This window comes from Rhea americana, unplaced genomic scaffold (assembly GCF_003343005.1).
Source record: "Rhea americana isolate MKP2758 unplaced genomic scaffold, rheAme1 scaffold_253, whole genome shotgun sequence".
Lineage (NCBI taxonomy): Eukaryota > Metazoa > Chordata > Aves > Rheiformes > Rheidae > Rhea > Rhea americana.
This window is the reverse complement of record NW_028186372.1, coordinates 146,570-161,942: the sequence shown is the minus strand read 5'-3', so window position 1 is coordinate 161,942 and position 15,373 is coordinate 146,570. Positions and strand designations below refer to the sequence as shown.

The window sequence follows — 15,373 nt, the reverse complement described above, 5'->3', positions numbered from 1 at the left end:
CAAATATTGCTATGTGGGCTTTGAATTCTTACACTTGGGAAGTCTCAGATATGTCCTTATTGCATGCTTTGAGAGGCAGGTTTTTAGTGGGAAAAGGAGCTTCATTAAAGCAATGCTAATTCAGGATGCTGGTTAATGCAATGATAAACGCTGATAATAGCAGCTTATGGTGTTGTCTATGGAGTAAGCAGTGATTGTAAATATAGAGGAACCATTTGTAGAGTAAGCTATGCCATTCTTTGAACAGACAGAGCATCAAAATTCCTTGTATTGCAATATGTGAATTGCTGTCACTTTAAGTGGAAGAACTATGTAATTACGTGAACATAGTGCCCACTAACACTTACTGCCCAAGAACAAGCATTTGCTCTGTATTGTGCTGATGGAATCAGGTACCTGCACACACTTGTTGACTGACTTGCACTTCAGTGTTTTGTTTTCTAAAAGCCTTTTGAGACAAGCTAATTAACTGTGCTTTACGATGTGATATTGAGAAAGATTTCTACCAACGCCACAGCATGTCAAAAATTAGATGTAGGGAGGGTGGGCTGGGTAGGAATTACCTATTTATTATTCTGTCTTAAGGGAAGGTAAATGAGAAGAGCCTGCTTATGTACTGTGCTGTTGCAGCGCCAATGTTTTCTCCATTTGGTGTGGGCAAGAATGTCTTAGTGAATGTGGGATTGTGTTTGGGAGGCGGGTGGAATTTTAGATAGGCATGTTGCCTGAGGAATGTGCCTTTAGTGTTTTGCTATTATGTTACAGTTCAGATAACTCTGAATTCATTTCCCTTACTCTTTCAGCTGTTTTTCAAGATCATAATGCAGCAGAAAAATGAAAGAACATAGAAGAAACTTGCTTTATAAAAGAAGTCAGTTGCTTTCCCAGTCTAGAAGATGGACCCCCGGATTTTGGGAGCTCAGGAAATACCACTTCCAAAAGTGTTTCTTCCTATCTAAGAAGAAAAGACAGCATGCTCAGCTAATCGTGAGCTTGAATTGCAACAAATTGCACTTGAGACTGCAGTGCCGAAGGAAGGCACTTGAGCTCCAGAGCAGGTGGGCTCCTGATGTGCTTCTAAATGCTGAAACTTATCAAAAACCTACTGTTGAACATAGCACTTTCACTGCAAAAATACTGAGGGCGAGGTCCCATCCTTATGGTAAAACCAAAAGCCCATCTGCTGGAGCAGTAAAAAAATCCTCAACAATGAATCCTTTCAGCATGAAGATTCCTTGAACAAAGGATTAGAAGCTGATGCTGTTCTTGATAGCATCTGAGGCAGTATCCATTATGTGTCATGTGGTATGCTGTGTGGTGCTGCCTTACCTGTAATGAAAGATGGTTTTGTGTATAATGGGGAGGAGAGAAATAATGGTGAGGGCAACACAGTCCTAGCAGTTTAACAACTATAAAAGGAAATGCTGTTGCAAAGGGAGTGGAATGGAACTTGTGTCCCCTTAACAACTATAAAGAGGTCCAAATTTAACCATCATACTGTAAAAAAGAGATCTCTGTGTATGATGCATAAGAAATTTTTTATGGTTAAATTTCTGTATAAAATTATAAAATCCCCAGAACTTCGAGCAAAAGGCAGAACCTGCAAATCAAGAAAAATCAAGTCAAGGCAGGTGGAGAAAGTTACAAGGGAACATCAAGAGACTCTACAGCAGGACATTGAAGGTGGATTGTGTAATTGGCTTTCCTACTGGAAATTTAAAAGTTACTGTTTTTGGAACCAGTACAGCTTATCAGATATGAACAGTAATACGCCTGAATCTTTAGGCGAGGAGAATGAAGTATGTGCATCTGAGATCTGCTGTACACAGGATGTGTTACCGTGCACTGAGCTGTGTTCTGAGGACTCAGAATCCAAAGGTCAGGATGGCGGTGCTGACACTGTCCAGCCAGAACTGCATGCTAAAGCTTCTCTGGAGGCGGAGACCTTGCACGAAGCTCTGGCAGAGGATCATTGCTCTGACCTTTTCATCTCTGTGACAGAAAAAGAAATTGCTATTTCAGGTCAAGATGATGAGGAATCTAATCAGGTTATGAGTGTAGATGAAATGATRCTGTTACAATCCTCCTTGCAGAATTCTGATGTGAATGATAATTTTGCAAATGGACCTTTATCCATGGAGCTGGCACAAAGTGAGGATAGCTCTAGCCAAATGGAAGTAGAAGGCTCTTTAAACCTGGACATTTTTAGTGCAAAGTTACTAGATCACCCTTACTGTAAAAGTCCTCTTGAGGAGCCTTCACCAGAAAGCACAGGACTAAAATCAGGAACTCGGAAGGGAGGCAAAAGGAACAGTCAGAAAGCATCTCGGGTGGCTGACGAGCAGTTGACAACGTGGCTTTGTGGTATACCTCTTACACATCTTAGGGCTTCCAGCAGATCCTGAAAACTGCTGAATGTATCATCAAGCTTATGTTGCTTTAATTCATTTATTAAAGTGGTTTCTTATTAAGTGTTACACTAAGCACCTTTTAGAACTCACAATGAGATGAGGCTGCAAACGGAAGGGTTGCATGAAGGAAGGCTGAATTAATGCTTAGCTGAGAAGCTGTTTTGAGGGATTGTTGAATGATGCATGTGCTTTTTTTTTAAGGTAATACAGTGTGATTTAATTGGATGCTTTGTGCAGGATTATTGATAGACATTTTAAATATCTCTTACCATGTATTTTCAGAAGATGGTATGGTCTTAAAACTTCCATTTTTTAAGTAGGTGACGATTACTACTATTGACTTGATTTTTTGAAAACCCTTAGTGTTCTAATGCTGTCTTCCAGTCTTGCTTATTTGCGTTCTACTCCATCCAAAACTGAAACTAAACCATGTAATTCCATTATCTCAGGTCTTAAAAACCAGATGCTGGTCACTTTACACTCTTTTTTTTTTTTTTCTTTATGATTATTGATAAAGTAGATTGACTCTTATTAGACAATTTTTCTAAGAAGAAAGGCAAGACTTGTCCTTCTGGAGTTTGTTTTGCAAAAGGCTTTGGGATTTTTAGTCAATGCAGGGCATGCATAATTTGATAGTCTCTCATATGAATGTGGTTAAAATTGTAACTGTTGTCTTATATGTATCAGGATACTTATACATAAAGTAAGGATTAGTAAGATAACACTGTCATCTGGTACCCCTAATTAGTATAACTTTCAAGTCCAGTGGGATTCTGATAACAAAAGTCATCTTTTGGAAATTTAGTTGTATAAATTCCTATAAACCTGAAGGTGGTGTCATCTGGTTTATTTTAAAAAAAGAAAAAAATGCAGAACTTTGAGGTTTAACATGCCCTTTTTTCCTTTTCTCCTCTGATCCCCTTTGTCCTTACTTAGAACTCCTGCCTTTCCCTGCCTCTGAAATTTTATAGTTGATTCTCTAAAGCATTATGTGAAAGAATGACAAATTGGATGCACAAGATTTAACATTCTATGTCCACATGCGCAAGTTAGCATGGGAGAGGTTGCTCTGTAGTTGACTTTACATGATTCAGCAGGGACCTGACACTATGTGAGAAACTGAGGTACTACAGTGAACATGCTGTTTCTGCAGTGGAGTTTTAAACTTTGTCCAGCAGGAAAAGGGWTGTAGTCCACCTTGCAACAGAGAACCAAGATTGCATCAGAGTGGGATCTGTTAGGCTCTCATGTTCCTGTTCATGGGAGGCCTGAATAACTTCTAAAAAGGAAAAAAAAATATTTTAATTACAGCCAGCATATGCAATAAACTTTCAAATACTTCACAATTTTTCGGTGAATTCTTACTTAACTTTTGAAAATAAGTGTGAACAGCTTCCATTTCAGGATTCCCCTCTGAGGACTGAAGCTAGATCTCTACTAGGGAAGATTTACTGATGTCAGTACATCAGTATTCCTGGCAGAAACTAACAGTTTAAGTATAGTTTGTACTCATAGCATAGCGCTTTTGAGTTTTCTCAGCTGAGAGAAGAGCTACAAAAGCCTTTCTAATGTTGGTATAACTATGTACATGAATTCTTGCCTGTATAGGAGTGTTAGGTTAACTATACCCTGAAGTGATAGTGCTAACCTGGCATGAAGTTTCTAGTATAGATTCATGAAGGAGATGTCTGAAGTGTTACGGATGCTCCCAGGGTTTTGAACTTCTCTGCAGCCGCTGAACTTGGATGTTAAAGGGCTACAACATTTAGTGCACTTTAACATACAACTAAGTGTCTAACAGGACTCCAAGGTAAATTGTTTGTGATAGTAGTCTCATCTCGCATCAGATCTGAACTTACCTCCTTTAGTTTTTTTTTTTAGTTACACCAACTCAAATGAGGTCAAAATCTAGGTAGATGTCTGCTAAAACTTTCTAGGGCTTTACTGCTGTGGTTGTAATTTGTAATTCCAAAAGGATATTTCTCTTGTCATCTTTCCATCACTATCCTTGAAAGTTTCCTGGCAATATCATTAAAGCCTTGATAAGCAGAGAACTGAACATTGCAATATGCAGTGATATTCTGTCCCATCATACACAGGGGCTGAGAGAAGTACTGAAATTTGAATTAGAACAGTTTCTCTGGACTCTGTTTTGGGATCCAGCTTTATTTCTTTAAGTATAACATATTTGCTGCACTTTAAAATGCATTTTTGGAAAGCTGGAGAWTTTKTTTTTTTTTCTTGTTCTCTAACTGTGGAAATCCTGTTGTTCCATTCTTTCATCTTCAATGTGGTTTTGGATGCTTGGGTGGGATTTATGTCTCCACTGTTCTGGTCTTGTCATCTGAATGCAAACCAATTCCTTAAGGTGTGTTTTAACCCCTCCAGGATTCATCTATTCATAACTTTCCAGTTAATATCTTTGTTTTGGTTGCCCAGTGCTTTCCCAGACAAGGGCAGGCTGATATGGCTGGCCATGACACCTCAAATACTATCCCTAGAGTATTAGGGTAAAGATTTAAACTTGCTGTGAGTCTAGTGTATTTTCCACTTGCTCTGGTGGCAACTGAGGAGCTGAACAGACTGCAAGCACTCCGACTGGAGGTGTTTACATCTGAGGAGAGCAAATTGCCTAATGTAAGGATAAGATATCGGGTTCTCAATAAAAACTGTTGCAGAAGGCAATGGTCTTTCATGTTGCAGGAGAATTACTTTAGAGGCTAGTTGAAATAGGCAGTGGGTTGAATTCTCCTCTTAGTACTGGTGTAATTAGTTTGATATAGGAATCTGTATATGACAAGAATGGGGTCTGATCTTTTCCTATAAAGCTAAGTGATCAGATTTCTGGCTTCCTGTTCTTGTCTTCTCTTCCACCTCCCTCTCCCTTTTATTAAATGTTTGCCATGTGTGGTGCAGTCTAGTTAGGTGCTGAATGCCTTGCTGCTAGTACTTGGTAGAAGTTACTGCTTTGTTGGTCCGGTGAACTCACAGGCTTTTTTTTTTTTTNTTTTTTTTTTTTTTTACATGTTTGCACTTTAATTTTTCTGGTATATTTAAAGGATTCCTAGATGAAGTTATGAAGAAATATGGCAGTTTAGTTCCACTCTGTGAAAAAGATGTCTTGGGAAGACTAAAAGAAGTCTTTAATGAAGATTTCTCCCATAGGTGTGTAGCAGTAACATTCTAGACTTTGTTAAGGAAAAATTGCCTGCATTGCTAATGCACGTTCCACGTGGAACATCTCACGGAACAGAAGTCCATTTGCTATGACCTTGAAACTGACTTTTCTTTCTACCTCTTTGATCTTGTTTTAGAAAACCTTTTATCACCAGGGAAATCATGAAGTATCGKGAAAAACATCCAAAATCCTCTACTTGCAATTTCCGGGTCTTCTATAATAAGCACATGCTAGATATGGACGATTTAGCTACACTGGAAGGCCAGAACTGGCTGAATGACCAGGTTAGCGATGGTTGGTGTTTATGTGGTTCTTTACCTCTTTCTAGTCCTTTAATATAAATATATCATTAGCTCACGTACTGCATCATTATATGTAAAGACTATCCTTACTTTACAGTTGGGAGGCAAAAGGAAGTGGTGAGGGGCTTTWATGGTGGCAGGTGCAATAATAGTGATTACAGATCTGGAAGACAGGAATTACTACAACTAAATGATTTCCTTTTTGAAAAGGTGATACACTATTTTGAGAAGATAATAGTTACCCATATACATTAAAGTGTWCATTCCCCCTCTACTCTTTAGCTTAATATTAGAAAAGCAGAATACAAGACCAGCAGATCGAAGCAGCAGGCTGTGGCCCATAGCCAAAAAACTAAGAAGGTTGCAGTGCCCAGGACGTGCACCAGTAAACTAAATTGAATTAAACTCTTTCAAGTTGAGGCAGCCTTCAAGCARCAAGTTACATAGTCTCTCCCCTGGCAGGCTATTACTAGTTCCAGAGTGCTTGTCCTCCAGACTATAGCAAAATGTTCTTATTAACTTCTTATTACTTATAACTTCATACCACTTTTTAAAGTATGAAAAGTCCTGCTTTTTATGGAAATTTGTGAATTGTAGTTTTACAAAATTATTCTGTACATATTCAAATATCTACTAACTCTTGCAGATAATTAACATGTATGGTGAACTCATAATGGATGCAGTCCCTGAAAAGGTGAGGGTTTCTGTTTTTATGCGAATGTAACTAATGGAAGACTGAATGGGAAAGGTGAAATATTACATATTTTGGATACAAGATCAAGATTTAGTTCAAAATGATGTGCCAAGTGGTTTGATTACAGTAAAAGTGATACTTTTTGCTATTTGCAGCTCAAATGTTGTTTCCTTTCTGCACTGAAATAGTTTTCAGTGCTGTTGCTCTTGTTTCCGGAAGCTGCTTGATCAGCTCTGCGGGGGGGTCTCTGTAGTAGCCTGGTGTTACTGACCGAGCTGTGAAAGGCCGGTGCGCTGCTCTACTTTCCCCACCACACACTGCCTTTTCCACTAGAGGTTTCAGTGTCTCTCATTCCCACTTTAAAGTGCTTTATCCATGCCTTGGTTCACAGTCCAGKTTTACACGAAATTTCCGCTGAAGTTGGATTTCTGCTGTGATGGCTGTGATGCTGGGCCGTGAATGGTAGCATCTGAACCATGCATGGGTGCTACTTGCCTCCCCCTCGCCCAAGCTGTAGGGCAGTAATAGTAACAGCTCACACAGCTACAGCTGCCTGTCTGGTGAATGTGAATTAACACAGAGCTGCTTGGTTCCTCAGTAGTGTTGACTTTGCAGGACTTCATTCTGGTTTGTGCATCCTCGAGAGAATGCTAACTGCTTTCTGATTGCAATGTTTCTAGCTGTTGATGGTAGTACATAGGACACTTAAATAAATAAATCCACTCCACCTTCTGTAACTTGCACTTGCAGCAGTGGCAATTATGAAGAACCATCTGTTTACTAGTAGAGCTGAACAATTTTCAGGTGAGACCACAAAGGAAGAACCAAGCAAAGCCATTTTTAGATGAGTTCTGCAGAATGTAACATTTAAAAATCTTCAAGCTCAGAAGAAAGAACATTGTTGCTTTGATTGATGTTGATGGTGATTCTTCACTAATATTCTGTGTACTTCCTGAGCGTGAACTAGGGGTGAGATACTGGAGATTTTATCTGTTTGCTTGTGCCTGCTTTTTTCGTAGTGCATAATTGAAATCCTCCTGGGAGATCTTGTGCTAGTACCCCAGAATGTGGTTTTGAAATCTGTTGGCATAGCTAATGGATGTTAGCCTGCATTTTCAGATGCTGAATTCCCTTTTTTTCAAGTAATAATTCAAGCCTTCTACCACCTCTGCTCTAGCAGAATTATTAAAAACAGATGTCGCAGGTTTGCATTTGTATTAATCTGTTCCTTTAATTGCAAGACGCTAAGCACAAGGGATAATAGTGTTGACCTGAAGCTAAATTTTTTTTTAATACAAGTCTACAGTCTCTTGCGATATAYGTAGGTTTTTAGTTACTCGCAGAACAGATGTGGTATAACTTAAAATGCTTTTAACGAACAGAGTATTGCTTTTATCTGAAGTCTGGAGCTGGGTATGGCAACTGAATACAAATGATTATGTTGGATTAAATCTCATAACTTYTTTTATTTAAAAAAATATTTTTGAGTCTCGAAGCTTTTAGCAACTGAAAGCAGGRGCAGAAGTTATTCCCTTCTCTACCACCCCACTTTCCCAATCCAATGATCTCTTCCTTAATCTCTGGAAAGGAGAGAAAAACAAAAGTTGCAATTCCTTATCCTAGTGTTSTTCTTCCCAGTCTACCCTCAACAAAAGATTAGATATGATATGCCTGGAGATATCAAAGTGTAAATATAAATGCTGCAGTAATTTACATTACATGTTGTGGGGCARCAAGGCTTGCTCTATCTGTTCTCTGAAGAACAGCAAAACTTTGAGCTTAGTAAAGCATCTATAGTGTTGTTTGTCCCTGTTGGGATTCTGTATCTAAATCTGCATCAAATATTGCCTCATTAAATGTTGTTTTGTGTAAATTATCCTTGGGGAGAGGGAATGACTATGCATGAAGATTTTTGTGCTTATTCYTCCTCTCTCTCTTTTTTAGGTTCATTTCTTTAACAGCTTTTTTCATAGGCAGCTYGTAACCAAAGGATATAATGGGGTAAAACGATGGACTAAAAAGGTATCCTTTAACTCCATGTAGTCAATGCTCTTATTCTTTTGGGCTGGGTTGAACCACTAACTTGAAATTGTGTATGATGTGTTACATGCAAAGGATGGAATTAGGAGGAATGCAAAACAGCACAGCGATACTGTTYAAGTTGGTATAATTGTTCTGAAAATGTATTTTGTGAATGGCTGTATCTTAGGTGGTAGGTTAACTCCTTGGGTGTGTTCATGCAAGCTGTTTGTTTAGCTGCCAGAACTGTCTCTTGCTGTTCCTGACAGTGCCCAGTCCACTAGTCTACMGGAGAGCAGGCTTAATTCTGCTTCYTTTTGTCTTGGAGTAGAGCCTTTTGATAAAATCAAATTACTACTGCTGAGTAACAGGTACAGATAACTAGAGAGCAGATATCAGAGCAGCAGTGAATAGACCGAACTGTTGTTTGTGTGACAAGGACAACATTCACCTTGCTTTCCAGAGTGTATGCTGTATCATGGGTTGTGGTATTTTACTGGGGCAGCTAATACAAAGAGCATTTTTTTCCTGTGAACATTTGGCCTTTCTAATATGGGAGATGAGACACTACTAATCAAGAACCACATCTGAATGTATGATCTTTTTGCAGAAGCACTTAAATAGCACACATCTGTGAAATGCTAGAGATGAACTCATTATCCAAATATAAAACCTATTCATATAATTTATTAAAATCTCTTTAAAGAGACACTAAATCAAAGCATATTTTATTGGTGCTTATTATTGCTGGATTTAAAAAAGAAAAACGGTTTTCTCAGCTTTCTGAGGGCAGAACCTGTGCTCATTGCTACTGAGGAGTACCCAGATGAGAACAGGACAGTTATGTAAATTCCTGAAAAATCTATAAAGCAATGTCTAAGCTATTTCTATTGGAAAGATGCAAGTAGGCTGCTTCTTCTTGCGGTATGTAATTAAGGGGAACTTGTTTCTCCCTTTTAAACATGAGTGTTTTACAAAGTTCTATAAATGTATTATACTCTTTCAGGATAGAGCCCAGTTCTTGTTTGAGACCACTCCAGCTAGATGCACCTGCTGTTCATATCTGTCTGTTTGGGTCACTGATCAGCCCAGCACTCYTGGTCTGATTCACGGTCGTGCTGGCTAGCTGACTTAGCACTGTYTAGGTGAAGTGGCTCTAGGCTGCCACAGTCCTTTCTGTACATCAGCTCTTAGTTAAGACACTTCCATCTTTTGGCTGCCTGTTTCCATTTTTCTGCTGAAGATTTGCACCCCTGCAGCAAACCCAAAGCTGGAGTCACATAAGGGCCCTTGAGTTTAGCCTGGCTCTGCCCTTGCTGTGTATCAGACTACATCAGTGTAGTTCATTTGTCTTATTTTAGTTTTCCTTTGTGGGCTGGGCTTGCTGCTGGCTGACATCTCCCTGCTTCTCCTGCTTGAGCATGATGGATTGTTGTGTACTAAGTGTGCTGTAATCTGGTTAGGAAGGAATTTCTGCAGGTGAGAGAAGGCATAGTAGGTGTCTGTGACAGTCAGAATAGTATCGTGAGCAAGGCTCCGCTTATAACTACTGTGCGTATTCAGAACTTTTCATGCCTTCTGCTCCTTGTTTTTACTCAAAAAGAGTACTTTTCTTTCTTGCAAATGACCTGTTTTGTACCAGTACTGCAGCAATTATGCTGTGTTCAAATTTCGTAGTGCTTAAAAAAGGCAGCACAGGAATCTTCCATAGGATGAGTTTCTCTATTTGTGTTGTATTTCTGCACTACTGCAAGCCCAGCGATTAGATCTCTGTTTAGAGAGAGAGAGACTATGAGAAAGATGATTGTGGAAGGCCCTGGCTTATGACTAGCTTCCAAAGCGTAAAGGGGCTCATCTGCACAAGCAGCAGGGGTGTTGGCTGATCCTGCTTGTTCTGTGCTTCAAAACCTCCCTTGTCTGCTACAAGATTAAATTTAGCAAAGCATGATTCTCTATCTTCACCTATCTTTCTTCCCTTGCTTACCAAAGCATCTTGCATTCCTTGTCCGTTCTCTTCTGACAGTGACGTAGCCCATGTTACAGCAGAAGGAGTCAGAAACTGCATCAACTTGCTGTTTTTGTGGGGCATTTCTAATCACAACTGCTTAATCTGTCACTATCTATAATGCAAATCTGATCTAAATCAGTGGTGTTTATACTGCAAGAATGTCATTACAAAAGATATGCAGCTGACCTAACTTGAGTCCAGATTGTTTCACCAGCATTACTTAAAACAAGTCCCACTTCATTATAGACTTTCAAGTATAATGTGAGCGAGGCTTTGCTGCAAATTCAGTGATCACTAGCTCTGCTATTGTACAATGCTCCTTGGGTGCTTTACAGTCCAGAACTATATGTTTGTGCCTGCTAATGAGCTGTGTGCGAGAAAAACAAAGAATGTTTTGGAGGAGTGGAGGGTGGAAAAGACTACTTCAGCTAGGGATTGGTGGAGAGAAGATTGGATRCAATTTGTCTCATGCTTTCTTGTGTCCTGTGTGTGGAATTGTTGCTAATGTATGTTCTTCTTGCCAGGTGGACTTTTTCAAAAAGGCTCTCTTGTTGATTCCTATTCATCTGGAAGTCCACTGGTCCCTCATTACTGTGAACATCCCCAATCGAATTATTTCATTTTATGATTCCCAAGGCATTCATTTTAAGTTTTGTGTAGAGGTAAGAGTGACAGCTGTTTGCAAAGTTTGAACTGGTTTCTTAAAAAATGAACAAAACTCCTCTGTCAGCTTAAGGATAAACTTTAAATACACTGTGTTTTGCTGTTGTCATGCCTGTATGAAATGAAAATTAGCTTATTTTGCTGAGGAGGAATCTGAYAGATGACCTAGAGGGTCATAGAGTGAATCCACACTAGACCTGGGAGTTGAGGACTGATTGCCTAAGTAGCCTGGCCGTGTAATTGGCACACCTTCTGTCGCTCTGTCTTGTCACTCCCACAAAAAGCAGAATCTCAAAGCATGTGACATAGGGGGGAAGCAGACTAGTGAGAAGGAGAGMAAGAGTAGATCTAAAAACGTTAGTGGACTTCTGTTTTTAGGAAATGATAAATCTTGGTTTTTTTCTCAGGTAGGGTACCTGGCTGAGAGAACAAGACTGAAGACTACAGTGCTGCCCAGTGTTCTTTACCTGTTACTATGCTAGTGCATTACGTTTTTCCTGTGCGCACACAGTTGGGGTGTGTACCCCTGATTATAACCCATCAACCTTTTGAAGCTGCTACCTGAATATTGGAGTTAAAGCATCAGTCTTTCTTGTAAACAACAGTCAGGAAGCTTTTGCTGGGACTAGCAAATCATAATGACCCTCTTACAAAGGCTAATTTTGTCAAGTTAATTGCCTTCTTGATGCAGCAGCCCTCTACTTTTTAAGTGTGTGTAGTTGTCGGTTTACAGCAAAGTAGTAATTATTGTACGCAGGAGAGCTCACAGCTAGGACATCTGAATGAAGATACTTGTTCCCTGTTGGCATTTGCTGAAATTGAAGCTAGTGTTTGAACGGGGAGGGGGTAGCCTTATGCTCTGTAGATTCTCAGCTTGCTGCATAAACCAGGGGCCCCTCTCAGCAGCGCTGCAGACTCTCCTGCAGTTTTGCAATGTGGCCTATCCCATCCCTTTCTGGGCAAAAGATTTGTCTCACAGATGCTTATTCCTGCCTTTTCTGAGGGTGAGGGGATCAATATGCAGAACTCCACTGTGATGTGTAGAACTAAGGTGAATGTTAGTGTGCTGGAATGTGTTTAAACTGTACTATTAAACAGCAACCTGCTTAAAAACAAGTAGTAAGATTTGCTTAACTCAAGACCAGGGTTCGTTTACCTTACTTCCTTTTCGTCTTGTCTTCACTTGTCTTTTTTTTTTTTTTTTTTTTTTTTCGCCTGTATGTCACTAAAACACTGCCTGGAGCTTTGCTGGTTAGCTGCAGAATGCAAAGCTCTTTGTATTGAGATTGAAACTGAAAATGCTATTATCTTGAGTGTAAGGGCTTTGGTGTCAGGTGAATGAGTCAGGGAAAAAACATGTGCTGGACTGTGTARTGTCTCTCCATATCCAAGATCAGAATCACTGTGTCTTACTGCTACATCTAGTTTAGTGTTAAATATACCAGTGTATGGTGGGAATGAGAACTRTTAAAGCTCTCTTGAAAGACCAAGATAAGCTTTGATGGTAGAAGATGCAGTAACACCAGTTAGGTCTTTACCTCTAGATCTGAACTCAATTCCTTATACTTAATACTGACCTGAAATTCATCCTCATTGTCAAAAGGATGCCAAGGAGGATGTCAGTGTCTTTCTCCTGTACTTTAACTGGTGAATAATATTGTTCCTTTTTAATCTTCTTTTAAAGAACATTAGAAAGTATCTGCTGACTGAAGCAAAAGAGAAGAATCGCCCTGAGTTTCTTCAGGGTTGGCAGACTGCTGTGACAAAGGTAAATGCCAGCACATAACACCCTGCCATTGGACCTTCTGGGAGACTCTAGGACACTGTTTCTAAACTGACATATTTTTACAAGTAGGAAATTATTTTATACTGACTGTAGGGAATGTAATAGGAGCTACACAAGTTAATTAGTGCTTTGCTCATTCAGTTCCTATCAGGTCTGTAATACTTTCTGTAAGTGACTTTGTGATCTGAACCTAATCTCTAGTCAATTAAATACATACCCATGCAGCAAAACCTGTAGTTGTTGCCTGAATTGGCACAAGGTCAAGAACTGAATGAGCTGGAGACTCAGCTTCCTGACTTCTCCAGAAGAGACTGTCCCAAATCATGCCAAATGGGTGGGATTTGGTGAAGGAACGAACAAGCTAATGCTGTTAGAGCTTGTATTTTATATTCTCTGTAGATAGAGGGCTTTGGTCTCCCAGGCTGTCTGTGGCACATTTGATCACAAGTAAACAAAATCTGGCAGCAATAAAAGGGAACAACTTGTGTGTAGTGCAAATGAGGGAATCCATGATTTGCGTAACCCTCCCATAATGGCTTCAAAGATATAAAACAGGTCATTGCACACTAGACACACTCCCAGCAGCTCCCAGCTTGCACCAGATTATTTTTAGGTGCTGATACAGTGATAAAATGATTTCCCTGCACACTCATGCACACCCTGTTTAGTCAGTTTGTCCTCTTCCACTCTGTCAAGAGGAAGATTTGGGAGCTGAGGAAAACTGCTTTCTTCCCTTTGAGCACTAGAGACATAGTAGCACTAGTGAGTGGGACTTTTTAGTGCTGCATATCAAAATTGAGCACATTTGAAGAAGTTAAGAAGGTTGAAAGTTACCATTGGAGGTCGCCTCGCTCAGTCGTGGTGCCTGACAGCACACTGCCCTCTGTTTCTGAGATCCTTTGATGTGGCTGAGAGAGGAAAGCCGCTGCCAGTAGCATAGACACTCAGAATAATCTTCGAGGCCTGTGTGACTTTGCTGATATAGTTTGGTTCTGTGTAAAGCAGATAGAGCTGTACAAACATTTATTCACACTAATTGAGCAGCTGTTCTGCATAGGTCACTAAAAGAAAATAAACTTGAAAGAAAGATCTGTAATTTGTTTTCTGTCCTACATTATGTATTTTTCTAAATGTTAGGTGTTACTCTAACAAGATGCTGAGTGTCACCTTGTAAAAGTTGAATTCAGAATAAGTAATTGCAACTCCAGTTTCTAGTGCTACCCAACAAGTCAGCTCTGAGAACAACGATCCCTAATCTTTTTGCAGTATTTCATTCTGAATTTTAAATAGGACTTAGAATTAAAGGACAGCTAAAAATCCAACATGTCACTTCATGTTTCTTTTCCCTTCTAGTGCATTCCACAACAGAAAAATGACAGTGACTGTGGAGTTTTTGTGCTCCAGGTAAGTGTACTTTTTTAAAAAAGAAAGATGAGTGGCCTGTATTGTTCATATTGTGAACTTCTTTTTTTCAATCAAGCCTTTTCCTTTCCCTCAGTACTGCAAGTGCCTCGCCTTAGACCAGCCTTTTCAGTTCTCCCAGGAAGATATGCCCCGAGTGAGAAAAAGGATTTACAAGGAGCTATGTGAATGCCAGCTAATAGACTAATAAAATACAGCCAACCAATTTCTCTAGTATTCCTGACAAGTTGCAGCTGGTGTTTGTGTACTTGAATTTCTGAAAACTTCCGTGAATTTTGAGCGACTCTCAGCTGAGTGGTGTGGCCACTGTTGTTACCTCAACTTTTTCTGACAAGCTCTTTACCTGGCAGAATGTAACAGAGCTGCCACAAAAATATTTCTAATGTCTGTTTTATTCTCTTACATTCTTTCCTGTATTTAATATTTATTATCTAAGCATGCACATAGGCAAAGCATGCAACGAAAAACATAAAATTGTAGATTTGGTGCACCTTTGAAACGTAGCTAGAAATGACAAATACAGGTAAATTTGTCTGGAAACATAAAGATGCATGATCTGTTTTCTGATGCAATAATGCTTTGAATGTATCAAAAAAAGTCTGCTGTAAAGAGAACAGCTAGAAGCTATTTGATTATTCCATTTTTCCCCATTATGGCTGTAGAATACTGAATTGACTCTCTTCTGGGGTGGCAAATTCATCTACAGATTTGATTTGTGGAGACTTTTTTTTTAAATAGGTCAAGTTGCTAATAAAAAGTTTATTCTGTTTACATTTATCCAGCTGTCATTATCAGCCTGTCTATATAGATAAAAAGCAGCCTTTGCACAAATAAAGCTTCAGCACTTGTCTGTATAATAAAAAGTACAGAGATGTTCAGCCAGTCTGATA

General features: G+C 39.4%; 1 protein-coding gene across 2 annotated transcripts; it reads left to right on the top strand.

The window, feature by feature from the left end:
* The first annotated feature begins 1,301 nt into the window (after positions 1–1,301).
* Positions 1,302–15,260, top strand: SENP5 (SUMO specific peptidase 5). Of its 2 annotated transcripts, none has more exons than XM_085307118.1 (9): positions 1,302–2,364; positions 5,471–5,576; positions 5,726–5,873; positions 6,538–6,585; positions 8,530–8,607; positions 11,137–11,274; positions 12,960–13,043; positions 14,415–14,465; positions 14,560–15,260. In XM_085307118.1, the coding sequence occupies exons 1-9, from the start codon at positions 1,422–1,424 to the stop codon at positions 14,668–14,670; spliced, it is 1,707 nt and encodes a 568-aa protein (XP_085163244.1). In that variant the 5' UTR covers positions 1,302–1,421; the 3' UTR covers positions 14,671–15,260. The 2 variants fall into 2 exon arrangements, with proteins under 2 accessions (XP_085163244.1, XP_085163243.1); XM_085307117.1 differs by having other exon boundaries at positions 14,542–15,260.
* Positions 15,261–15,373: the final 113 nt, after the last annotated feature.